The sequence below is a fragment of the Pseudorasbora parva genome, chromosome 10 (assembly GCF_024679245.1).
Source record: "Pseudorasbora parva isolate DD20220531a chromosome 10, ASM2467924v1, whole genome shotgun sequence".
Taxonomy (NCBI): Eukaryota; Metazoa; Chordata; class Actinopteri; order Cypriniformes; family Gobionidae; genus Pseudorasbora; species Pseudorasbora parva.
Genome location: NC_090181.1, coordinates 520,742 through 546,916, shown reverse-complemented (window position 1 = coordinate 546,916; position 26,175 = coordinate 520,742). Strand labels below are relative to the sequence as shown.

Here is a 26,175-nt window from a genome sequence, read left to right as displayed (position 1 = left end):
TTTACAGTAAGGCTTCACAAGAGGACTAATAATCAAACGTTTACAGTAAGGCTTCACATGAGGACTAATAATCAAACGTTTACAGTAAGGCTTCACATGAGGACTAATAATCAAACGTTTACAGTAAGGCTTCACATGAGGGCTAATAATCAAACGTTTACAGTAAGGCTTCACAAGAGGACTAATAATCAAACGTTTACAGTAAGGCTTCACATGAGGGCTAATAATCAAACGTTTACAGTAAGGCTTCACATGAGGACTAATAATCAAACGTTTACAGTAAGGCTTCACATGAGGACTAATAATCAAACGTTTACAGTAAGGCTTCACATGAGGACTAATAATCAAACGTTTACAGTAAGGCTTCACATGAGGACTAATAATCAAACGTTTACAGTAAGGCTTCACATGAGCACTAATGATCAAACGTTTACAGTAAGGCTTCACATGAGGACTAATAATCAAACGTTTACAGTAAGGCTTCACATGAGGACTAATAATCAAACGTTTACAGTAAGGCTTCACATGAGGACTAATAATCAAACGTTTACAGTAAGGCTTCACACGAGGAGTAATAATCAAACGTTTACAGTAAGGCTTCACATGAGGGCTAATAATCAAACGTTTACAGTAAGGCTTCACATGAGCACTAATGATCAAACGTTTACAGTAAGGCTTCACATGAGGACTAATGATCAAACGTTTACAGTAAGGCTTCACATGAGGACTAATAATCAAACGTTTACAGTAAGGCTTCACATGAGGACTAATAATCAAACGTTTACAGTAAGGCTTCACATGAGGACTAATAATCAAACGTTTACAGTAAGGCTTCACATGAGGACTAATAATCAAACGTTTACAGTAAGGCTTCACATGAGGACTAATAATCAAACGTTTACAGTAAGGCTTCACACGAGGACTAATAATCAAACGTTTACAGTAATCAAATATAAAATGTGCAAAGAAAGTGCAAAAATATTCAAATGGTAAACAAGAGTTTTTGAGCTCATGCAAATAGGGCGGAGTCTGTCAATATTCATGAACAGGGTCTATGCAAATAAGACGTAATACATCAGCAGTCATGGGTGTGGTCTATGCTAATAGGGCAGAGTCCTTCAGCAGTCATGGGTGTGGTCTATGCTAATAGGGCAGAGTCCGTCAGCATGTCGTGGGTGTGGTCTATGCAAATAGGGCGGAGTCCGCCAGCAATCATGGGTGTGGTCTATGCAAATAGAGTGGAGTCCGCCAACAGTCATGGGCGTGGTCTATGCAAATAGGGCGGAGTCCGCCAGCAATCATGGGTGTGGTCTATGCAAATAGGGCGGAGTCCGCCAACAGTCATGGGTGTGGTCTATGCAAATAGGGCGGAGTCCGCCAGCAGTCATGGCTGTGGTCTATGCTAAAAGGGCAGAGTCCGTCAGCAGTCATGGGTGTGGTCTATGCTAATAGGGCAGAGTCCGTCAGCATGTCGTGGGTGTGGTCTATGCTAATAGGGCAGAGTCCATCAGCAGTCATGGGTGTGGTCTATGCAAATAGGGCAGAGTCCGTCAGCAGTCATTGGCGTGGTCTATGCAAATAGGGCGTAGTCCGTCAGCAGTCATGGCTGTGGTCTATGCTAATAGGGCAGAGTCCGTCAGCAGTCATGGGTGTGGTCTATGGTAATAGGGCGGAGTCCGCCAGCAGTCATGGGTGTGGTCTATGCTAATAGGGCAGAGTCCGTCAGCAGTCATGGGTGTGGTCTATGCTAATAGGGCGGAGTCCGCCAGCAGTCATTGGTGTGGTCTATGCTAATAGGGCGGAGTCCGCCAGCAGTCATGGGTGTGGTCTATGCTAATAGGGCGGAGTCCGCCAGCAGTCATTGGTGTGGTCTATGCTAATAGGGCGGAGTCCGCCAGCAGTCATGGGTGTGGTCTATGCTAATAGGGCGGAGTCCATCAGCAGTCATGGGTGTGGTCTATGCTAATAGGGCGGAGTCCGCCAGCAGTCATGGGTGTGGTCTATGCTAATAGGGTGGAGTCCGCCAGCAGTCATTGGTGTGGTCTATGCTAATAGGGCGGAGTCCGCCAGCAGTCATTGGTGTGGTCTATGCTAATAGGGTGGAGTTCGTTAGCAGTCATGGGTGTGGTCTATGCAAATAGGGCGGAGTCTGTCATTTTGAGATTAAATGTGGATAGTGTGTGTATTTTCACCATTATAGTGTGGTTGTGTAACACTGCTGACACACATTTATGTTCAAACACCATGTTAGAGTAAATTTTGCACAATAGCTGGCCTCTAAGTCAATTCAATTGAAGTCATTTGGATTTAAGTGAACCAGGATCTGTTACCGTTCGGTGGATGTTCTCCTGCATGTCCTGGTTTATTCTCTGTAGAGCCGCGTAACTGCTCTGAATCCTGCAGGAGAGAGGAGGATGAAGAAGAGGAAGATGAGGATGAAGTCAGACGCTCTCATCTGTGAGTTATTTAGTTAAGGGGTCCTTCAGCACTGGGAAGATGAACCTGTATTTAAACTGGGTCATTACTGTAGTAGAAATGCGAAATTATTTTTGAATTTGGTGCCTTCTAGACTGAGAAAAGACAGAAAATGTATTTTTGCCTCATGGGGATGAAAGACTACAATTCCCAGAATGCTTCGCTGCCCTTTGAGGCCACGCCCACCCGCTACTGGATTACTGTGACTGAGATAGAGAACAGACACTATGGTTAAAGGGGGGGTGAAACACTCAGTTTCAGTCAGTGTCTTGTCAATCTTGAGTACCTATAGAGTAGCATTGCATCCTGCATATCTCCGAAAAGTCTTTATTTTTTTTATAATTATATAAGAAAGATGCGCTGTTCCGAGTCTTTCCGAAAAAAGCCGAGCGGGTGGGGGCGTGTCATGTGAGCGGAGCTAAATAATGACGTGTGCAGCAGCGCGCTGCAGTGAGGAAAGTGAGTCGCTCTGTGAGGAAAGTGATTCGCTCTGTGAGGAAAGTGATTCGCTCAGTGAGGAAAGTGATTCGCCCGCCGCGTGAGGAAAGTGATTCGCTCTGTGAGGAAAGTGATTCGCTCAGTGAGGAAAGTGAGTCGCTCTGTGAGGAAAGTGATTCGCCCGTCGCGTGAGGAAAGTGATTCGCTCTGTGAGGAAAGTGATTCGCTCAGTGAGGAAAGTGATTCGCCCGCCGCGTGAGGAAAGTGATTCGCTCTGTGAGGAAAGTGATTCGCTCAGTGAGGAAAGTGATTCGCCCGCCGCGTGAGGAAAGTGATTCGCTCTGTGAGGAAAGTGATTCGCTCAGTGAGGAAAGTGATTCGCCCGCCGCGTGAGGAAAGTGATTCGCTCTGTGAGGAAAGTGATTCGCTCAGTGAGGAAAGTGATTCGCCCGCCGCGTGAGGAAAGTGAGTCGCTCTGTGAGGAAAGTGATTCGCTCAGTGAGGAAAGTGATTCGCCTGCCGCGTGAGGAAAGTGAGTCGCTCAGTGAGGAAAGTGATTCGCTCAGTGAGGAAAGTGATTCGCCCGCCGCGTGAGGAAAGTGAGTCGCTCAGTGAGGAAAGTGATTCGCCCGTCGCGTGAGGAAAGTGCTAATACAGATCGACCGCCGGCCTATCAGTGGGTAAGTCAGTAGCTACTGGTTATATCACCTGTTTAGCATCCTACAAGCCAGCGCTTTGATGGGCGTAGCCTGTTACTTTCGCTCTCTCCCTCTCTCTCTCTCTCTCTCTCTCTCTCTCCCTCTCTCTCTCTCACGCGCTTCCGGTAGAATTGTCCGTAAGGCCCATACAAGGAAATTCCGCCCCCACTAACGTCAATGGGGACGCATGATCTCAAAAAACTTGCCGAAACTTATGACTAACCGGAAGTAGTATTTTTGACAAAGAAATACTCCCATCAAACGTCCACCTTAACTTTTGAAACTTTGTCTATGTTTAGTATGGGATTCCAAGTCTTTAACAGTGTAAAAAGATCAGTATGCATGAAACAGCATTTCACCCCCCCTTTAAATACTGAACGTGTGTGTTCAATATAACGAGATTGAGCCGCTGAGGGAGTGCCACAGCACAAACGCTGCAGGAGTCCATTGCTCCGCCTAGCTCCGTTTAATGCCTGAGCTGAGCTGAGCTGTGAGTGTGATCTCCATCCTCATGAGCGAGTGTTAAACATGAGGAAACGGCTCCCTCTGCTGGCTGTAGTCTTTAGCCTCTGGACAAACACTCCAAAGATGAGGCAAATATCGTCAATTTGCGTCATTGGAGGAATTTTTCCAGAAATTAAATGCCTAAATCTCTCGTCTGAGGGGGATATGAGGAGCACGATCATTTGTTCTACTGACTCAAAGCCATATGCTCATCGCTGAAGATAGCCTTTATTTTTGCTCCAGGCTTTGAGCTTATATTAGTGTTTGCTCAGATTAAGACTCCTGTGTGTGTGTTGTTCTGTTAGCTTCAGATCTCAGACTGTAATGTCACTTCGAGCGCTGTATGTCCTTCTCAGAGGGGGTGTGTTTTCTGACCTGCGCAGTTTGTCCGTGAGTTTGTCCATCTCCTCTTGGGCTCGCCGGAGCTCCGCCTCCAGAAACTGACGCGTCGACTTGAACTCGCTCTCCAGCTGCTGCAGTGTGTGTGTGGTGGAGCTGAGACGCCTGCGCAGATCCTCCTTCTGCTCCTGCACTGAGCTGCACACACACACACACACACACACACATATGAGGATCTGATGATCAACGCAAACACACACAAGGATCTGATGATCAACGCAAACACACACATGAGGATCTGATGATCAACACAAACAGACACACACACACACACACACTCATATGAAGATCTGATGATCAACACACACACACTCATGAGGATCTGATGATCAACACAAACAGACACACACACACACACACACTCATATGAAGATCTGATGATCAACACACACACACACACACACACACACACATTCATATGAGGATCTGATGATCAACACACACACACACACACACACACACACACACACGCACACACACATTCATATGAGGATCTGATGATCAACACACACACACACACACACTCATATGAGGATCTGATGATCAACACAGATGTGCGTGTGTGTGTGTGCGTGCGTGTGTGTGTGCGTGTGTGTGTGTGTGTGCGTGCGTGTGTGTGTGTGTGTGTGCGTGTGCGTGTGTGTGTGTGTGTGTGTGTGTGAACACAACACTAAGGAAGGACACACAGATTCAGACGGACAGTGTGTAGTTTAGGCTAAGCTGGTTTTGTCTGTACTGTTCGCTGCGGATGCGGAGCAGGAAGTGATGTCACCGCTGCCATAACTGTATTTGAGTTAATCTGATGATCGATCATAACCAGATCAGGCGATCAATGAGTGCGGATGACATTTAGATGAAGAGATGGACGGATTATCTCTCTCTCTCGCTCTCTCTCTCTCTCCTCTTACCTTCTCTTCTGATGTTTTCCAGCTTTTACTGCCGTTTTCCCGATATAAATCTTGTTCATGTTTGTCTAAGTGTGTTTGTGAGTGTTTCCTGCAGAATCACAGACAGACACAGACGGATGGACGAACGGGTCAGGACTAATATTCAGTATCACACACACACACACACACACACACACACACACACACACACACACACACACACACACACACACACACACACAAACACACACACACAGAGACACACACACAGACACACACACACCTGTCTGATTCACTTTACAGACGTCAGTGCTGTGTGTGTGGCAGAAGGCACCTCTGTTCTTTCTCTGTGTTTCGGTCTAGTTCTCCAGCACAAATATCTCAACGTGTGTGTGTGTGTGTGTGTTCAGTTCTGAGCCTCACCAAAAGACAGTAAGACATAGAGAAGTGAATCTCTATTAAAGGGTTCCTTCAGCGATTAGCATATGGCTTTGTATCAGTAGAAACCCTGGATTATATTCAAATGATTGAGCTTTCCCCCCTCATATCCCCCTGAGATAAGAGATTTATGCATTTTATTTCTGGAAAAATTCCTCCTATGATGCAAATTGACGATTTTTGCATCATAGGAGGAATGTTTGCCTAAAGGCTAAAGACTACAGCCAGCAGAGGGAGCCATTTCATCATGTTTTGAATCCGCGCATGGAGGATGGGCGGTCACACTCAACTGACTCGCAGGGAGAGCTCAGGTCGCAGCTACAGGATCATTTAAACGGAGCTGTAGTGAGCAATGTAAGTCTTTTAACTTCTCAAATTAATTTCTATGAAAGTTAAGCTTGTAAAGGCATGAACTGAAACGCGCCAGACTGAACTCGCGTTGTGAATGTATGCCGCGAGTGTAGTCGTGATCACCTCAGCTCTCATCACTCCTGCAGTCAGTGCTCAGTGCTGTGAGACTCGCGCGGTGACTCACTCATTATATTGAACACACACGTTCAGTTTTTAATTGTAGTGTCTTCTCTAACTCAGTCACAGTAATCCAGTAGCGGTGGCTGTGGGCGTGGCCTCACAGGGCAGCGAAGCATTCTGGGAATTGTAGTCTTTCATCCCCATGAGACAAAAATACATTTTCTGTCTTTTCTCAGTCTAGAAGGCACCACATTCAAAAATAATTTCACATTTCTACTACAGTAATGACCCTGTTTAAATACAGATTCATCTTCCCAGCGCTGAAGGAGCCCTTTAAATAAGCATCAGGGTTGCCCAACTCAATCTCACGCCAAATTGCCAAACCTGCTTTTGATATTAAACAAAGCTAAGCTTTATTTTTTTTCAATGTGTTTTAATGTGAAATTCAAACAATAAATAGCGTTTTGGCGCTAATGTGGCATAATGTTAAAGCCAGAGGCGTTGAAAAGCGGAGTTGCATGCTCTCGTCTCCCTGCGGTGCGCGCTGGTCGCGTGGCCCATGAGCGCTCAATACTTCTAGCGCTGTGCCAATGAATTTGAATGGCTTAAGCGGATACACAACAGTTTCACTACACAGCTGCAAGTTTTGGTTAACAGTACAGCATAGTGTTAGTGTTTATTGATTATTAAGTCAGCCATATTTACAGGATCGTTTCATTACGGAGAGTGATAGAGATGCAACATTGTTAACATTAATTGTATTCTTGTATTTAGCCCTCAGGTATTCCTTACTAATTGGTCCCACTAATACTCATTGATGGTCAAATGTGACCATACACCGTAACTATTTTTCAATTAAATAAAAGTTCTATATTTTAGTTAAATTATATTTATTGAATATTTTGAGGAGATCTTTTGGTACTAAATACTATTTGTGCAATAATTATTGTCAATAAATGACCACTTAAAATATTTTTCTTCTAATATTTGTAGATATTTTTTCTATTATTTATTTTACAGGTAGTGTAGTAATTAAGGTTAAAATAGAGAATTTCAATTCAAAGAGGCAAATTACAGTCATTTTGTGGCTAAAAAATAATAATGCTTATTTGTAATGCCATTACCCAGTAGGTGCCTTATGGCTCTTTAATAAATATACATTTATGTAATCTAGATGCTCAAAAATATATTGCAGTCTTTGCATTCTAATAAATATTTAGATATGATCTTAGATATTTTCTTTAATGTGAAATTTCAAAACTTGCATCCTAATATTTTTAATGAATAATGTTATATTATCACTCACAAGTGAATATTAAGGAATGGCATATCATTTGACCCAAGAAATGTTTAAACTATTGCTAAAACATATTATTTCTTCCCCCCCCCCCCCCCCCCAAAAAAATCTCACTCCAACCTGAACTTAAAAGTTGACAACCCTGAGCATTTACTCGTCATACTGAAGCAGAAATACTACTATCAATAACTGATGATCATATCAGTGCCAGTAACATATTAGACTCAGAGAATCTCAAACACACAATGAAGTGCAATCAGCTCTCTCTCTCACACACACACACACACACACACACACACACAATCAATCAATCAATCAACTTTATTTATATAGCGCTTTTACAATCACGATTGTGTCAAAGCAGCTTCACAGTGTCAAACAGGATAATATTGCGACAAAATTAGATTTGGCTGTACAGTCGTTCTGGAGTAAACAGTAATGTTATCAGCTTATTTTAATTTATCATAGAGAGACAATGTTGGCAGATCAGTATTATAGTTTAATACATTTACACACACACACACACACACACTAAAACATGCAGCTCTTCCCGCGTGCCACTCACCGTCTGTAAAGCTTGCGTGTCATGATCAGATGAGCGTGTTCTACCTCTAAACACACTCAACATTCACACAGTGCGACACACACACACACACACCGCTCTCATCGAGCCTGAGCTACAGAGACAGAAGGAGAAGGAAGGAAGGAAGAGAAGAGGAGAGGAAGAGAAGAAGAGCGTCTATACCTGCTGCCACAAGCGTCTCCATCAGAGACCTGCAGAAACAGATGGAAGACACTCAGTTATTAATGTGACTGACAGCTGTCATCTCACATCACACACACCGTCTGCTCGTGAAGCATCACAGCTCAGTCGTTAAACACCAATCGCAGCTCGTTTGTTTGGGGAGACGCTGAGTGGCAAACGAGCTGACAGTCAGATTAAATATTAGCATTTCTGCAGAGAGAAGCTATTAAGATGTTCAGCAGTATCCGTCTCACACACACACACACACACCGTGTGTTCACACCTCAAGCAGTGTCACTGAGATGAGTGTTTCCTGCAGAGCGTCTTCTTAACGCTCAAACCAAAACTGTCATATGGCAACGATCCACATACACGTCTCAGCTGAGAGCCCATTATTCCCGTCACACACTGCTCAACGCTTTTATTACTGAGCGGAAAAATCCCTCCAGAAAAACGCGTCGGCTTTCCTGTAATGGAGAATTCTTCTGTTCAGACACACAGCTGCAATGGCAGTGACTCGAGCTGACGGCTGTATCGTCTCTGCCTTTATGATTGACATTTGCACTTCCAGAAACAACAGAGCGAATGAATTATTAATACGCTGGCAGAAGTGTGTCCAGACGGCGGCGGCGGCATCGCTGTGAATAATAGGAAAGGCTGATGTACTTTAATAAGTGCTGTCATAGAGCAGAGGTTACTCCTGGGACCTCAAAATAATGTTCCATAAGATGAGGCAAAAGGCACTGAACGTTTGGTGACTTCCAGGTTTAGTTTTTTTAATGTTGCTATTAAGAAATACTTACTGGGAACGTTAACGAAACACTTTTTGTGTGCAATGCAAAATATGCTCTTCTTACTCAGTATTTTTGTCTTGTTTCAAGTCTAAATAACTCAAAATGAAGAGAGTTTTTGCTTAAAATAAGATAAATAATCTGCCAATGGGGTGAGATAAATAATCTTGTTTTCTGTTTGAATTAAGATTATTTTTCTCACCCCATTGGCAGATTATTTATCTTATTTTAAGCAAAAACTCTCTTCATTTTGAGTTATTTTTCCCCAAAACAAGACAATTACTTTTGCTTGTCTAGTAAATGTTTCTTAATGTAAGAATGTTTAGATATTTGGACATAAAACAAGACAAAAATACTGAGTAAGAAGAGCATTTTTTGCAGTGGAGCAGTGGAACTTTAGTGACCGGACAGCAGTCCAAATCAGTTCCTTCAGAAAGTAAACATAGAGCAATCAACAACTTCATCAGCGATCCAGAAACGAGCTAGAACACAACACTGACTTTTATAATCATAAAGCAAGTGTCGTAAAACAGGAAGCCCTGGATTCAGGAGGGTTTATGGGTGGAGACCATAGACTGTAAACAAATATGGCCGTAGTGTCCGTGACGTCACCCATTGGATTCCGATTAGCCGTTCTGAAGCGTAACGTAGGGGGCGAGCCATCACCATCTTGCGAGCGAGTCATCGCGTGTCACTCCCGGATAACAGAAAATGGGCAGAGGCGGGATGTGGGCGGAGCTGAGGTGACGCAATGACTATAGACGGCGGATAAATGGCTATCCACCTGTAACCGCGCCCTTAATTATGCAGAACTTTAAGGCTAACGAATGAGTTATAAAAAAAATCACCCCCCTCACAGTCGTCATGAGGGGCAAAAATTAGCCATTTAGACCAAATTTGCACAAAGCTGTAAACATGTTTTTTCTGCTGTAAAGTTGGGAATTTTAACATGGGGCTCAATAAGATTCTGCTCCTTCTGGAGCCCTAGTGGCAAGTCGTGAAATTTTCGAGAAAAGTTTACATTACTTCCGTATTGGCTTCTAGAGAGGTTGCCGCTTGGTGGAGACTCACCGGGATGTTGCTCGCAGCGGCTCTCGCTAGCGAGGTTGAGCGATATGGCGGTCGCGGAGCCCCGTCTGAACGCTTTAAAACCGGGCTCTGGCATCTGCGAGAAGATTCGCCACTCAGCTGTAAAGCTCTAGTCTCCACGTCTCTCGTGCTCATTTCGTCTTCTCTCCTCACTCGGTCGATGTCAGTCTCTAGGTAGGTCTTTCCTAATGTTTCCGATTCCTCTTGAGTCCTTCTCAGGGTCTTGCTTGCGTCCAGAATCTTGCAGCTTGGCATGCACTTGGCCCATTTGTGCACGGTAACGTCCCTAAAATCGCCGGTAGAATCCCTACCGTAAGCAAACCGAGGTTTGCAGGAGCGGGGACTAGAAACTGGGGATGGGTTAAGACTTTGGAGAGAGGAAGTGAAAAGCGGCTCCTTCTGACGGAGAGGCACGCCGAAAGCTTGCAGATACTCGGGGTTCAACACCCTGCACGTCACCTCGTCCAAAAACTGAGAGAACTTGATCTTCTCTTCGATCTTCTGCTCTAAGTTGGTCGATGCCGTGGAAGCAGTAGAGGATGTCGAATCTCTGCGTTCCGCCACCGCCTGCTCCTCTCCCTCCTGGCTCTCCGATTCCAGGCAGCTGTCGGAGTTCTGGTAGCCAATCTCGGAATCGGTCGTTTCCCCTGGCTGGCTCGCCGATTTTGCACGCACCCGGAAAACCTCCTCACTGTGCTGCTTAATGGAGCTGCGAAGCAGACATGTGGCCCCGGAGCTCCAGCTGTTTGTGTCCCAGCTATCATCCTCACTGGAGCTGCGCAAACTAGGGCTGGAGCTTCGCAAACTAGGGCTGGAGCTGCGGAGACTAAGCCTGGAACCCTGCAGACCCGAGGATACAGGAAAGCTCTTCAGGCAGGTCGCCGAACCCTTTAGACTCGACAAGGATCCTTGCAGGCTGGAGGTGGAGCCCTTTATTGAGGAGGAGCTGTGCAGGATGGGTGAGGAAAGGCTGGATGGACAGCGAGGCGGCGGCTCTTCATCTCGGTCGCATCCGGAGAAAACAGGACAAGATGCAGAGGATGAACAGGAGCCGCGTTCCTGCCGGCTGGACGCCATCTTGGGCCTTGGCTGCATCTTCAGGGGGGACGCCGCCCTGTTGACCGAAACCCCTCTTTCTGTTTTCGACAAGCCGTTCATTTTTTATATGCATTGAAAAATGGACCATGATGATCTGGGCTGGCCAGACTTCGACGGCTCTCACGTCCCGCACGGTTGCCCCACATGCAGTTGCCTCCAGTGATGAGCGGCCGATCTGACACACTTTCTCAAACGCTCTCCCGGCTCTGCAAGGGCAAACACATAGACGTTACAATAAATTAGGTGCATAAAAGTGATAAGGCTGGCGGACGCATACCGAACAAACTCTCCATATGTGTTCTGATAAAGTCTAACAGAGGAGTCCTGGTTAACTTTCCAGGTCAGTTGCTCTTTAGAGCAGGGCATTGATCATGATGCCACATGATGGACGGGATGTGGGGCAGAGCTTGTGTTCCATAAATCAATCCTTCATTGGAGTTGCTCTCGGTGGCAGACCACAGCCGGCTCTGTGGTCAGTAGGGCTGGGTGGAGATGTCTCTCTTTATGGGTAAGTTGTGTCAAGGCTTCATTTCATCTGAGCCGAGTGCTGCTGAACTACACTGCAAAAAATTATCTTCTTATTTAGTATTTTTGTCTCGTTTCCAGTCCAAATATCTAACAATTCTTAAATCAAGCTTCATTTATTAGATAAATAAAATGACATAAGATTTTTTTTCTTGGAAAAATATCTAAATGAAGTGAGTTTTTGCTTAAAACAGACAAAATGACCTGCCAATGGGGTGAGAGAAATAATCGTATTTATTTGAAACGTGAATTTCATTATCAAAACAGCAACAAACACGCATGAAGGAAAAACTGAATCCGTCATGATAAATCATCAATCATTCTGTCATCATTTACTCTCCCTCCTGCTTTCCAAATCTTTTTGTGATATAAAGATATTTTGAAGAGGAACAATTTTGGAGCCCTTTGACTTTCTTTATTTTGTGCTGCACAGAAGACAAAGACGTGACATAAGGGCGAGTAAATGATCACTTCTGTGAGAAAGATCCCTTTAAAGTGCTCAGTTCAAAGAAAGTTGAGTGCCGTATCGACTAGTGAGAGCGAGCTATTGAAACAGTGATTAAGGCTGAAACTAAGAAATACATTGTACATGTATTGTAGTCTCTTGGGTCATATATCTGTGGAATCACATACATTTAACTGACAATTGAATGGAACATTGTTTAGAATGAGCGATGACTGAACCATTGACTGGCAGATTGATCGATACACACATCAATAGACCCTTAAGCATCATGCTGAGCAGCACATAGGGGTTCAGCACAGAAGAATCTGTCACTCACTCACACACACACACACACTCACACACATTTGTTTTTGTGACATGTGGGGACATTCCATAGGCGTAATGGTTTTATACTGTACAAACCGTATGTTCTATCCTCTTACGCTGCCCCTAAACCTACCCATCACACACACACACACACACTCTCTCTCTCTCACACACACACACACACACACACTGCCCCTAAACATTCTGCATTTTTACTTTCTCATAAAAACTCCTCCTGTGTGATTTATAAGCCTTTTGTAAAGTGGGGCCATGGGTAATGTCCTCATATTTCACCCTCTCCTGTAATACCTGTGTCATACCCATGGCATTATACACATTTGGGTCCTCATATGTCACAAAAACATGCCCACACACACACACACACACACACTGAACATCGTGCTGAGGATGATCTCGGATGTTGTGGGTCGTCTGCCGTGTGCATTATTATCCAGAATCAGCACAGATCAGGCCAAGCAGACCTCTGTAGACTGTGATCATTCATATTATGCTGTTTTTTCATGTTCTTTCAGTTTCCTGTATGTAAATATATCATCCGAGAAGTTAAAGGATCTTGATTGAATTGAATCTCGAGGGAAATTTCAGCTGCTGTGAGAAGCCGTCATTAAAGTCGAAGGAGCGAAAGCCTCCTGTAGAGAGAGACGCATGCCGATGATCTCTGTCTGTGCTTTATGATCAATAACTGCCTTAAAGCCAATGAAAAGATCCAGATACTCAGAAACGTCTGTGCTACTTTACTGCTCAGAAAAGGGGGAATCTTTACCCATCTAACAAAAATCTGTTCTGTGAAAATCTCAAGTTTTAGTGACTTGTGTCGTCTCAATACCTCATTTACATTCACACATTTGGCAAATGCTTTTAATCACAGAAACTTACTTTACATTCAGTAATACATTTTACAGTTCCATGCATTAACTTAAAAAATATATAGCTTGAATAATTTGAACCCATGAGTAGATCCTGATTAACTCGAGTCTCAGGGCACTGATATCAGCACATCGACTGTTTAGAACATGACAGATATCTGTAATTATGTTTCCATCCTAAACATATGGGGATACATTTGGGAATAAAGCAGCGTTTCCATCTCGTGTTCAAGAGAACAAAATCGCCACAGTTCGGCTATGAAACACTGATCCATCACATCTCCTGAAATACTGTCATTTGTGTCACATTAAGAGTTTCATTTGGATCACATTTTTCACAATATATATATTGTTTTAAGGCAGCTTTTCAGAAAAAAAGTGTCTTAATGGCGCTTGGGCAAGGGAAAGCTTTCATAATTGTTCATTTTCTGCATCATTTATGTTGCATTGCTGCATTTATTTCCTTCTACTCGTAAAACTGTGAAAATGGCAGAGACAAAAATATCAGGGGATAACGCTATAAATGAATTCAGTTGTTTAATGAAGGTTCTGTGAGGGTTTATGACCTTTCACACACTCTCATTGGCGTATCTCACACTGATCTTCTGTAGAGTTTTTCAGCGTCCTCTGGTGGACGATCGATGTCAGATTTCAGATACTCATTAAACTGATGATCATGAGCTCCGAAGCCTTGAATATGGATTTGGGCCAGAGCGCAGAATGCTCTTCAGTGTCTTCTGTCTTCAGTTTCTGAACATTTAAAATTTGGCACAACGACAAGACACATAAGAGCCAATGAAATGTATGTGTAAGTTCTGCTCCGCCTCTTTTCCTTAAATGGAGCTAAATGCTGTTATTGCTGCTGCAGAGCAAGTACAGGACTTGCATAGATACAGACAAGACACACTGCTGTGAGTAAGACCTGCTGCTGCTGTACAATCCACTCCCCTAAAGGATTATTAGGAACACACACTAATACTGTGTCTGACCCTTTCACCTTCAGAACTGCCTTAATTCTCCGTGGCATTGATCATCAAGCTGCTGAAAGCATTCTTTAGAAATGTCGGCCCATATTGATAGGAGAGCATCTTGCAGTTGATGGAGATTTGTGGGATGCACATCCAGGGCACGAAGCTCCCGTTCCACCACATCCCAAAGATGCTCTATTGGGTTGAGATCTGGGGACTGTGGCGGACATTTTAGCTCAGTCAACTCATTGACATGTTCAAGAACCAATTTGGAATGATTTGAGCTTTGTGACATGGTGCATTATCCTGCTGGAAGTAGCCATCAGAGGATGGGCACATGGTGGTCATAAAGGGATGGACATGGTCAGAAACAATGCTCAGGTAGGCCGTGGCATTTAAACGATGCCCAATTGGCACTAAGGGGCCTAAAGTGTGCCAAGAAAACATCCCCCACACCATTACACCACCACCACCAGCCTGCACAGTGGGAACAAGGCATGATGGATCCATGTTCTCATTCTGTTTACGCCAAATTCTGACTCTACCATCTGAATGTCTCAACAGAGATCGAGACTCATCAGACCAGGCAACATTTCTCCAGTCTTCAACTGTCCAATTTTGGTGAGCTTGTGCAGATTGTCGCCTCTTTTTCCTATTTGTAGTGGAGATGAGTGGTACCCGGTGGGGTCTTCTGCTGTCGTAGCCCATCCGCCTCAAGGTTGTGTGTGTTGTGGCTTCACAAATGCTTTGCTGCATACCTCGGTTGTAACGAGTGGTTATTTCAGTCAAAGTTGCTCTTCTATCAGCTTGAATCAGTCGGCCCATTCTCCTCTGACCTCGAGCATCAACAAGGCATTTTCTCCCACAGGACTGCTGCATACTGGATGCTCTTCCCTTCTCACACCATTCTCTGTAAACCCTAGAAATGGTTGTGTGTGTAAATCCCAGTAACAGCAGATTGTGAAATACTCAGACCGGCCCGTCTGGCACCAACAACCATGCCACGCTCAAAACGGCTTAAATCACCTTTCTTTCCCATTCTGACATTTGGAGTTCAGGAGATTGTCTTGGCCAGGACCACACCCCTAAATGCACTGAAGAACTACCATGTGATTGGCTGATTAGATAATGGCATTAATGAGAAATTGAACAGGTGTTCCTAATAATCCTTTAGGTGAGTAGCAGATCTATACAGGTGGAGCTGGGGAAGGTGGAGGGTTCCTTAAAGCGTGTTGCACTGCTAAGGTAAATGCTAACCAAACATTTGAAGTTTAAGTATGTTAGCTCATTAGCTACTGATACAGCAGGAACCAATCAGCTGTGCCCTGTTGATAACGATGTGATTGAAATTAGGTTGAGTTAAGGACCTGTCAGCCTGCGCCACCTAGAGCTTCATGACATAACTTTGTATTTCCTTGTGGAATAGATGTATCTAATTCTCTATCATATATATCTGTGTGTGTGTGTGTGTGTGTGTGTGTGTGTGTGTGTGTGTGTGTGTGTGTGTGTGTGTGTGTGTTAAGCTGAAAATAGATCAAGAGAATGTGGTCGTCCCCCTTGTTGCCATGACAACCGCTGCCTGCATATGTTTAAAAACTGGCGTGTATCCACCAGGACCCAATTATTTTTCAGAGGTACGACACACATAAAAAATGCACCGAAATGAAGATCCCTGTGAAAACCACACACTTCTGAGAATGAACCTAAGAGGTGCTGATAGATATAAACGGGTTTTGAAGTACATATTAAAACAGTGAAGAGTTTTCAGCAGCTACAGGTACTAGCCCCTAAGTTTCTGATAATTAAGATGCTTTAAGACACACACACACACACACACACACGCAGGCAAGCTTTATGAAATGAGTAACTAATGCTTTGATGCTTCGAGTGAAGACTCGATTTTCAAATAAACATTTTAAAGTGGCTTTGATTAGATCAGAGTTATTCAACTAAATATACAAATAACATTAATGAATGAGGTCTTATTTAATTCTATAAACTATAATACTGATCTGCCAACATTGTCTCTCTATGATAAATTAAAATAAGCTGATAACATCACTGTTTACTCCAGAACGACTGTACAGCCAAATCTAATTCTGCAGCAGTATTGTCCTGTTTAACACTGAAGCTGCTCTGACACAATCGGCGCTGGAGAAGAGCGATAGAAATAAAGATGATTGATTGATTGATTGATTGATTGATTGATTGATTGATTGATTGGTTGATTGATTGATTGGTTGGTTGATTGATTGATTGATTGATTGATTGATTGATTGATTGATTGATTGATTGATTGATTGATTGGTTGATTGTTTGATTGATTGATTGGGTTGTTTTCTCGTAAACTGGAGCTCACGTGTCCTGTGCACAGATCAGATGGTCTTTATGACTACACCTCATTACATTAAGAGTTGTTGTATACATAAATATTATAGGACCGGGACTTTAACGCGTTAATTAAGATTAATTACGCAAAAAATAAATACCATAATTTTAACCACACTTATTTTTGCACCGCGGAACGTTTTTCAATGAATGAGTTTCGACGGACCGATTATACTGGAACACCAACTAGCGCTCACGAGTCACGACAACAACACACCGCAGTGAACATGAGCGGAGAAGCGGAGGAGACCGCTCTGCTCGGCCCGTGGACGGGACATTGTGTTTAAAAAAACGAAAGGATGGAAGCGTCGAGAAGAGCACGGTTGTGTGTAAGCGATACAACAAGGAGTTAGCGTATCACCGCAGCACATCAAACATCACACACACGCTTCTGCTGCACTTACCGGCAGACATTGCTCTGGTCTGCTGGACTGAAATACATAAACCATATTGTGTTGATTAAGCTTATGATTCAGTCATTATTCAACGGGATACTAAAAACACATGTGAAAAATTACTTCTCACTGTTCTCAGGCCGAATATTTATATGCAATTAAAATGCGATTAATTTCGATTCATTAATAGCAAAGCCTCTAATTAATTTGATTATTTTTTTTAATCGAGTCCCGGCCCTAATAAATATATTCGTATGTTCACTTTTATTTCAACTCTTCTTTGTGTGTGATTAAGCGCTAATCAATCAGAATCTCATCGCTCATTATATTTTGTGACTAAAATCTCTTAAATCCCTCACAGACCGAGGAGTTTAGTGTTTAGGGATGTAGAGTCAGACGGATGGGAATGAGATGTGTGTGTGTGTGTGTGTGTGTGTGTGTGTGTGTGTGTGTGTGTGTGTGTGTGTGTGTGTGTGTGTGGAGCTCATGTTTAAGACGAGCTCGTCTGACTGGTGCAGTGTGTGTGTGATGATCTCCCTCATATCTTTTATAATTCAATGATTTCTGATCTTCTAGAGGGGCTGAGGTTTTCCTCTGAACCACAGAGAGATATCTTCAGTAATGAGGATCTGAGCGGAGAGATGCGGGACTTCATCTTTTTATCTCAAAATGAATTCATCCTTTGATCTGTGATTCGGATGAATCTGCAGGTCGAGCTCATCTTCATGCTCAGTTATTGAGCGACTGAACTGAACTGAGAGGAAATAATCTGCTAAATCTTCACAGGAAATGCAAGAAATATAAACCAAATGTGTGCATCAAAACACAAGATGAGACGCTGAGCAAATCTCAACTCTGTGATCGTTTAGTCACAAAACTCTTTATGGAAAGTTGGATAGATCATGCAGTACAATCATGGAAAGAAATAAACATGCACTATAAAACAATATTTAAAAAATAGGTTACCTGGTTGCCTTAACATTTTGAGTTTATTGAAATTTAAAATCTGAGTTAATACAAGGAACATTTTTGAGAATCGACAACCATTTTTCAAACATTGTGTGAGCATATTGGGTAATTGTGTGTTTTATTTGTGATGACGCAGCCAAATTGTGCTATTTTCATGATTTAACATTTTTTTATGTGGTTCAGATACAATAATATTTTGAGTTTCTATTTATTAAACCAATTTCCTTCATTGTATTAACTCAATTGTTTAATTTCAATAAACTCAAAATTTTAAGGCAACCAGGTTACTTACTTTTTTTAAGTTAAACCAACAATTTTTTTTTTTACAGTGTATGTAGCAAACCTCAACCGCTTGATTGTTTATATCATGGCAAACGTAATTAATTTGTATTAATTTGTAATTACGAATTTGTAATTAAAGTGGCTTCATTGTGTTTTTCAAAGCTGTTTGTGAAAGAAAAATCTCTGCAAAGTTTCAAAGATAAATTGAGTGTTTGCCTCCTAAAAGAAAGAAGCGATTCTGAACTGAAGCGAGTCGTCAATAATTCAGTCTCACATGTATCTGATCTGCATAATGCTGACCTCTGGTCCTGATTGGCTGAGCAGCGTCTCTTAGCCCCGCCCCCTCACTCCCTGTAGTCGTCTCTGAGGCTGGAAGCGTTTGGTTGGTGTTGTTAATGTGGAGTCGAGCTGTTTTCTGCTGAGATTGAGACGCTCAAACCCACGCTATCATTACCGTTCATATCACTGTGTGTCAGATATGATAATGAGGGCTTGCTTTCTGACCAATCAGAGCAGGGCAGCTCTCAGAGAGGCGGGGCTTAGAGAGACGGAATCTTCTAGTGAAGCGTTTCAGAAACTGAGAGAAAAGAACTGAAGCGTCAGATTAGGAGAGAATAAGAGCTTATTGATTAAAAATAGCACCAAAATTAAAAAATCTTTGGAAGATATCACTGAACATCTATTTTACCATAACAAAAGTACATTTCTTACTTAAGATTATTTTTCATCTCTGTTTTTTGTGTTTATTTAAGTAAGGGCTAATGTCCACCCAGCCGGTTGTTATCGCAGAATAAACCCCTCCAGAGTGATCCGGACCCCGAGGCGAAGCGGAGCGTCACTCTGAAGGGGTTTATTCTGAGATAACAACCGGCTGGGTGGACATTATCCCGCTTATTACACGGCTACTAGTCTCAAATAAATAAGACATGGTCTTGAGATTAAATATTTTATTAGCTCTAGTTCCGACCTGCTTTAAGCCTTTATCTATCGCTGCTAAATGTTGAGAATGAATGCTGAAAGGGTTAGTTCAGCCAAAAATGAAACCAAGCCTCTGATTTACTCACCCTCAGGTCATTATAGGTGTTTATGACATTCTTCTGTCAGACAAATACAATCAGAGTTATATTTAAAAAGTCCAGGCTAACGTTAATCCCAGCAGTAGTTGGAGCTGTTTCTGAAGTCCATTAAATGCAGCTGTCCGTCAAATAACGTGCTCCACACGACTCCGATGGGTTAATAGAGCCTTCTGATTCCAATCGATGCGTTTGTGTCAGAAAAATATCCATATTTAAAACGTTATAAAGGAAACCCGCCTTGAAGTCTTCCATTGTAACCCACGGCTGTTTAAGCCACAAGATGGCGCCAGCGTTAAGCACAGAAGTAGAACCGGTCGAGATAACTCGCTGTACCCGGATGAGCGGTGTGTGTTATCTGGGAATAACACACCGCTGGAATGCGCGATTGACCAATCAGAATCAAGTATTTCACAGAGCCGTGTAATAGAAGAAGATAAATGTGATATTATTGTAATCTTCTATGTGTTATTTAACAGTTAAGATGTTCTTTAATGCTGATCTCACAGCAGAAGACGTGTTATAACACAGTCAGCCCGTATTACAGCTATATTATATTCTATACTTTTATGAATAATTTTGAGAAACCATGAGAAAAGGGTAAATAAGGACTGAGAGTCAATGTTCAGGAATTATTTATTATTATTCAGTTTTTAACTTTGCTTAATTAGCGATGTGTTTGTTGTTAAAATCAAAAAAGTGTGTATTTTTAATGATTAAAAAATGCCATTCTTTTATTCTTTTACTTGTATTTTATTGACAATTTGTTTTAGTTTGTTTTGGATATTTTTTGATTATATCAGATAACATGTTACGCTGTCATTTGCTCATGTTAGACTGCACTCCACCTATGGGGCATGTTGTCACACTCACTTCCATTCTTTCGGGGTAAATCAAATATTCACTGTATTAATGAAACAAAACCACATCAGTGTTTGCAATTAATGTGGGAAAAAATAAATACTCTAAACCCCAAGTGGAGTTACACAAACTGAGACAGTCAGAAAGCGGTAGTGCCCCGCTCTCGCCTACATTATTAATATTAACATCGTGATTTTCTGTAAAGCTGCTCAGAATCAATGTGTGTGTGAAAAACAATATAAATAGATTTGACTTGACTTGATCTTCAATTAATTGTTAAGTGTCATGCCAGGCTTATTATACACACCGTCTGTCCTGGCCATCATATCGCACACACACACACACACACACATCGAGGGACCAGATACTATCATCAGCATCCTCATCCTCCTTTGTGCATCGTTCCTATGGCAACGGGAGGGATGAAGAGCGCAGCAGCGTCCTGCCCTCGTTCTGTCGCTTTGGCAGCGAATCCTGACGCTTCATTACAAACCTGCTGGACACACTCACACACACACACTCAGGTCTCGCATGATGAATGAGAGCGAGCTTATGAAATTAAGCATGCCGTCATGGCAGCTGCACACACACACACACACATGCCGCGTTCTGAAGTCGCTCCACAGGACGCTCCTCTAGGGAATCAATATAGAGTCCAGCAGTCGCTGAATCGCCCTGAGGGTTTAAAAACAGATACAAACACTCGACAGGAGTCAGTTAAAGGGCAGACACGCTTCAGAGAAATATGAGATTGAAACATGTCTGAGGTGAAGCACACACACACACACACACACACACACACACACAGCCCCTAAACCTACCCATCACACACACACACACACACACACACAGCCCCTAAACCTACCCATCACACACACACACACACACACACACACAGCCCCTAAACCTACCCATCACACACACACACATACACACACACACACACACACAGCCCCTAAACCTACCCATCACACACACACACACACACACACACACACTGTTGGAGAACAGTGTGAACAGGCTTCTGTACACGCCGCTCCTGTAAAGGTCACACAGGACCTGAGAAGAAGAGCACAGCATCACCGCCGCTCATTAAACATGAATGCTCTGAGAGTTCCCCTCGTCCTCCATCTTTGTGCCACAGATTTGCCTGAATGGTTGTTCCCAGAACGATGTGAGATTCCTGTAACGTCATCATCACACACGAGGCTCAGTGTGGACGACAGCCGGAGACCAGCAGGAGAGAAAGGGCATGAGATTTCCATTCAGAGAGAGTTCATCTTCTTCTTCTACTTTTGCTGTAGCTCGTCTCATCTCTAGCTTTCTAATAAACCTGGCACACCATGAAGATTGTTGGCTCTGTGATGATCCGCTGACGTTCCTCTTTTGGTGTGTGTGTGTGTGTGTGTGTGTGTCTTATAAGCATGAATGTAAATATTATTGAAAAGGAACATTTGAATAGAAGTACACACTATAACATTATACACTGATCAGGCATAGGATTAATATTGATGTTGGTCACTCTTTTGCTGACCCGTCTCTGATGGACTCCTCTAGACCCCTAAAGGTGTGCTGTGGTATCTGGCACCAAGATGTCAGCAGCAGATCCTTTAAGTCCTGTAAGTTGTGAGGTGGATCAGTCTTGTTTGTTCGGCTCATCCCACAGATGCTCGATTGGATTGAGATCTGGGGAATCTGGAGGCCGAGTCGACGCCTCAAACTGGTTGTTGTGCTCCTCAAACCATTCCTGAAGCATTTGTGCTTTGTGTCAGGAGCATTATCCTGCTGGAAGAGCCACAGCCGCCAGAATACCGTTTCCATCAAAGGCTGAACATGGTCTCAGCAATGCTTAGGTAGGTGGAGCGTGTCAAAGTAACATCCACATGGATGGAGGACCCAAGGTTTCTCAGCAGAACATTGGCCAAAGCATCACACTGCCTCCGCCGGCTCGCCTTCTTCCCATAGTGCATCCTGGGGCCATGTGTTCCTCAGGTAAGCCACACACACACACACACACACACACACCCGGCCATCCACGTGATGTAGAAGAACACGTGATTCCTCAGACCAGGCCACCTTCTTCCATCGCTCCGTGGTCCAGTTCTGATGCTCACATGCCACTGTTGGTGCTTTCGGCGGGGTCAGGGGTCAGAGGTCACCCTATGCCGCCCCATACGCCTCAAACTGAGCTGCTCTGTGTATTCTGACAGCTTTCTATCAGAACCAGCATTAACTTCTGGAGCAGTTTGAGCTCCAGTAGCTCGTCTGTTTGATCGGACCCCACGGGCCAGCCTTCGCTCCCCACGGTCATCAATGAGCCTTGGCCGCCCATGACCCTGTGGCCGGTTCTCCACTGGTCCTTCCTTGGAGCACTTTTGATAGATACTGACCACTGCAGACCGGGAACAGCCCACAAGAGCTGCAGTTTTGGAGATGCTCTGACCCAGTCGTCTAGCCGTCACAATCTGGCCAAACTCGCTCAAATCCTTACGCTTGCCCATTTCTCCTGCTTCACACACATCAACTCTGAGGACTAAATGTTCACTTGCTGCCTAATATATCCCACCCACTAACAGGAGCCGTGATGAAGAGATCAGCAGTGTTATTCATTCACCTGGTCATAATGTTATGCCTGGTCGGTGTACATGCTTACATGAGTAACTGTCCCATGCGCAGTACTGTGCGTTACGCCGTTTTGGATGTATAAAGTCATTGACCTCCCTGACGGAGGTTTGCATTTCCAATCCAATCCCAGCTCTGAGCTTAATGCTGAATAAACTGCACATCGAGCGCTCACTCGAACATCGGCTAAGATGTAGAGCACAGTTGAAGCTCCGAGTCCCGTGACTAATGTGTGTCCAGTGTGACTTTAGATACACAGGAATAAATGACCTGCCGAGAACACTCATCCCACCAGAGACTGAAGGAACAAGCTCCACATTTCTGCTTTAAACCCTTAGTGTTCTCCTGAGGGATCAGACCTTTGGGCTCCTCGCTGGTTTAGTACGGTCAGGAATCATGATCACAAACTCTGAGTCTACGAGAGCGAGGGGAATGAAACAGTCGCTTGTTTTATCAAGCTGAACCCATTCAGAAGAGTTCGATATTGAGCGGGACTTGGACCCAAACATTTAGTTCTGCCTGAGAAAGATAAACCCCAAGAATAATGACCATCCTTCATACAGCCTGAGGAACACACTGATCTGACTTGAGCTGATTTACTGCAGATGCTTCACCGCTCTTCTCATCAAATGACCACCATTAATATCACATCAATAATCATCTGACCGCTTCTAAAGGCTTCCATCGACACCAAAGAGCTCGCTTGTTGTTTCGCACCTTGGAGTGTTTCTGGAAGAGTTCATGTTTTGAAGCATGAGCGTCTCTTGGCTGGAAATCAGGACATTTATCGGCTGCTTCGCTTTTGGAAACAATCATTTAAACCGTCTTCTGTTCTCACACCACCTGTTGGACTGCAGAAAATGCTCTTCTTACTCAGTGTTTCTGTCTTGTTTCTAGTCCAAACATCTAAAAATTCTTACAACAAGAAACATTTACTAGACAAGTACAAATTATTGTCTTGTTTTGGGAAAAATAACTCATAATGAAGAGAGTTTTTGCTTAAAATAAGATAAATAATCTGCCAATGGGGTGGGAAAAATAATCTTAATTCAAACAGAAAACAAGATTATTTTTCTCACCCCATTGGCAGATTATTTATCTTATTTTAAGCAAAAACTCTCTTCATTTTGAGTTATTTTTCCCAAAACAAGACAATTACTTTTGCTTGTCTAGTAAATGTTTCTTAATGTAAGAATTTTTAGATGTTTGGACTAGAAACAAGACAGAAATACTGAGGAAGAAGAGCATTTGTGCAGTGTGAGGATTAACATGTATTGTATAAAGACGATGGTTTCTCGTGACGAATAAATATGAATTATAGAAAGTGAAGCAATGAGGCTCATCCCAGTAAAGCAGCATTTAAAGACAAACCTAATTATATTGTCATGCATTTAATACAAACATTCTCTACAGGGATCCGCCTTTCTAATCAAGGTTTATGGAATAACTAATGATCCGTCTGTTATTTAGTCCACAGCGGTTCATCTTCTCTACAGCGGAGTCCATCACAGTGTCAAGAATGAATCGACGAAGGAGATCACGTGACCCACTGACAGGAATGGCCGCTTGAGTCTTGAGCTCCGCTACTCGGCGTCGATTAATCATCCGTTCTCGGCACTACCACGATATATTTGCTTCCTGTGTTCATTTATTAGTGGATGATGGCTAAACGTCAGCTTTTACCAGCCTCTCCGGAGAAGAAACGGCTGAAAGATCCTGATAACGAAGCGCTGCGCGTCATGATGGCCGACGAGCTAAAACTACAGCTTGGCGTCGTCAGGGAAATTTTCAAAGAGGAATTTCAACCGATTGCTGAAAGAATTGGTTCCCTGGAGAAAGAGATACGAGTAATCAGCAACAACTTCGATAATATTCAGACGGCAGTTCGGAAAGTTAAGCAAGAGTCGGCAGAAGTTAGATTGGCCGTGGACGCACTTCAAGACAAGATGGCGAGACTTGAAGACAAGAGCCGTCAATGCAACATACGTCTCGTTGGTCTTAAAGAAGGGGAAGAGGGCAGTGACCCCGTGGGTTTTATGCAAACTCAACAACCCATCTGGATCCCTTCCCTTAAAAATGGACCGATAGAGATAGAAAGGGCACATCGCATCTATACCGGTGACAACAGCAGAAAGGGTCCGCGAACATTTATCTTTAAACTGCTACGTTTTCAGGACCGAAACGCGATCCTAAAAGGAGCCCGCGCCGCGGGTCAGATACTTCATAAAAACAGCTCTCTTCTCTTCTTCCCGGATTACAGTAACCAAACTGCCATGAAAAGACGTGCGATGAACCAGTCGAGGAAAAAACTCACGCAGCTTGGAATATCTTCCTTCTTGATTTACCCCGCTACGATCAAGGTGACGGATCGCGGATCGACTTCTCTGCTCGAAACGCCAGCTGAAGTGGATTCTTATGTGGACCAACACCAGGCATTCGCTACACCTCTGCCCACAGGAGATGAAACGCCAGCCGGAATGTTCATAGACGCCAGCAGCCCGTGACCGCTATAAAAGGATATAGAGGAGGCTCGTCTATCGCCGCAACAACGCCGAGCACTATTTTTGAAACTGTGATGCCGAGTCGGCTTAGCCTTTAGGACTCGAGCGATCGACTGTTACTATGGCCACGTATCCAGACGAGTTTATTGTTCTGGCAGGCAGGAGAGTTCGTTCTAACTCTCTGCTTTCTGCCTTCTCTTTTATTTTTTCTTGTTGTTGTTCATTTAAAGTTCCAGATGCCATGAATTATCCATGTGAGTCCACAAATTTTGTTTTATATTCAGAATGCATGTTACGACTGATTTATGGCTCTTAATATAGTATCTTGGAATGTCAATGGTTTAAATGGTGCCATTAAGAGAACCAAATGTTTAGATTATTTAAGATCTAAACGCGCATCTGTTGTATTAATACAAGAATCTCACTTAAAAGCCTGTGACGTACATCGTTTTCAGAATAGGCACTATAAATTAGTCTCTTTTTCTTCATCTGCTAATAAATCTAAAGGGGTCCTGGTTTTGATAGCGCGCCACCTCCCCTTTTTCATACATTGTTCTAAAAGTGATGCAGATGGGCGCATTACTTGCGTATTCGGCACATGG

General features: G+C 43.4%; 1 protein-coding gene across 5 annotated transcripts in view; it reads right to left on the bottom strand.

Moving 5' to 3' along the window:
* The window catches only part of LOC137090859 (brain-enriched guanylate kinase-associated protein), a 90,091-nt gene that overhangs the window by 8,060 nt on the left and 55,856 nt on the right, over positions 1–26,175 (bottom strand). Inside the window, exons 1-5 of one of the 5 annotated variants that reach the window (XM_067454824.1) lie at positions 10,215–10,225; positions 8,353–8,381; positions 5,423–5,510; positions 4,491–4,652; positions 2,331–2,397 (exon numbers count right to left, since the gene is read on the bottom strand). In XM_067454824.1, coding sequence (XP_067310925.1) covers positions 2,331–2,397; positions 4,491–4,652; positions 5,423–5,481 — 288 coding nt within the window. In that variant the 5' untranslated portion in view covers positions 5,482–5,510; positions 8,353–8,381; positions 10,215–10,225. Of the gene's footprint in view, positions 1–2,330; positions 2,398–4,490; positions 4,653–5,422; positions 5,511–8,352; positions 8,382–8,635; positions 8,932–10,214; positions 10,226–26,175 lie in introns of those variants that run through there. The other 4 variants (XM_067454823.1, XM_067454825.1, XM_067454826.1 and 1 more) reach the window with 4 other exon arrangements.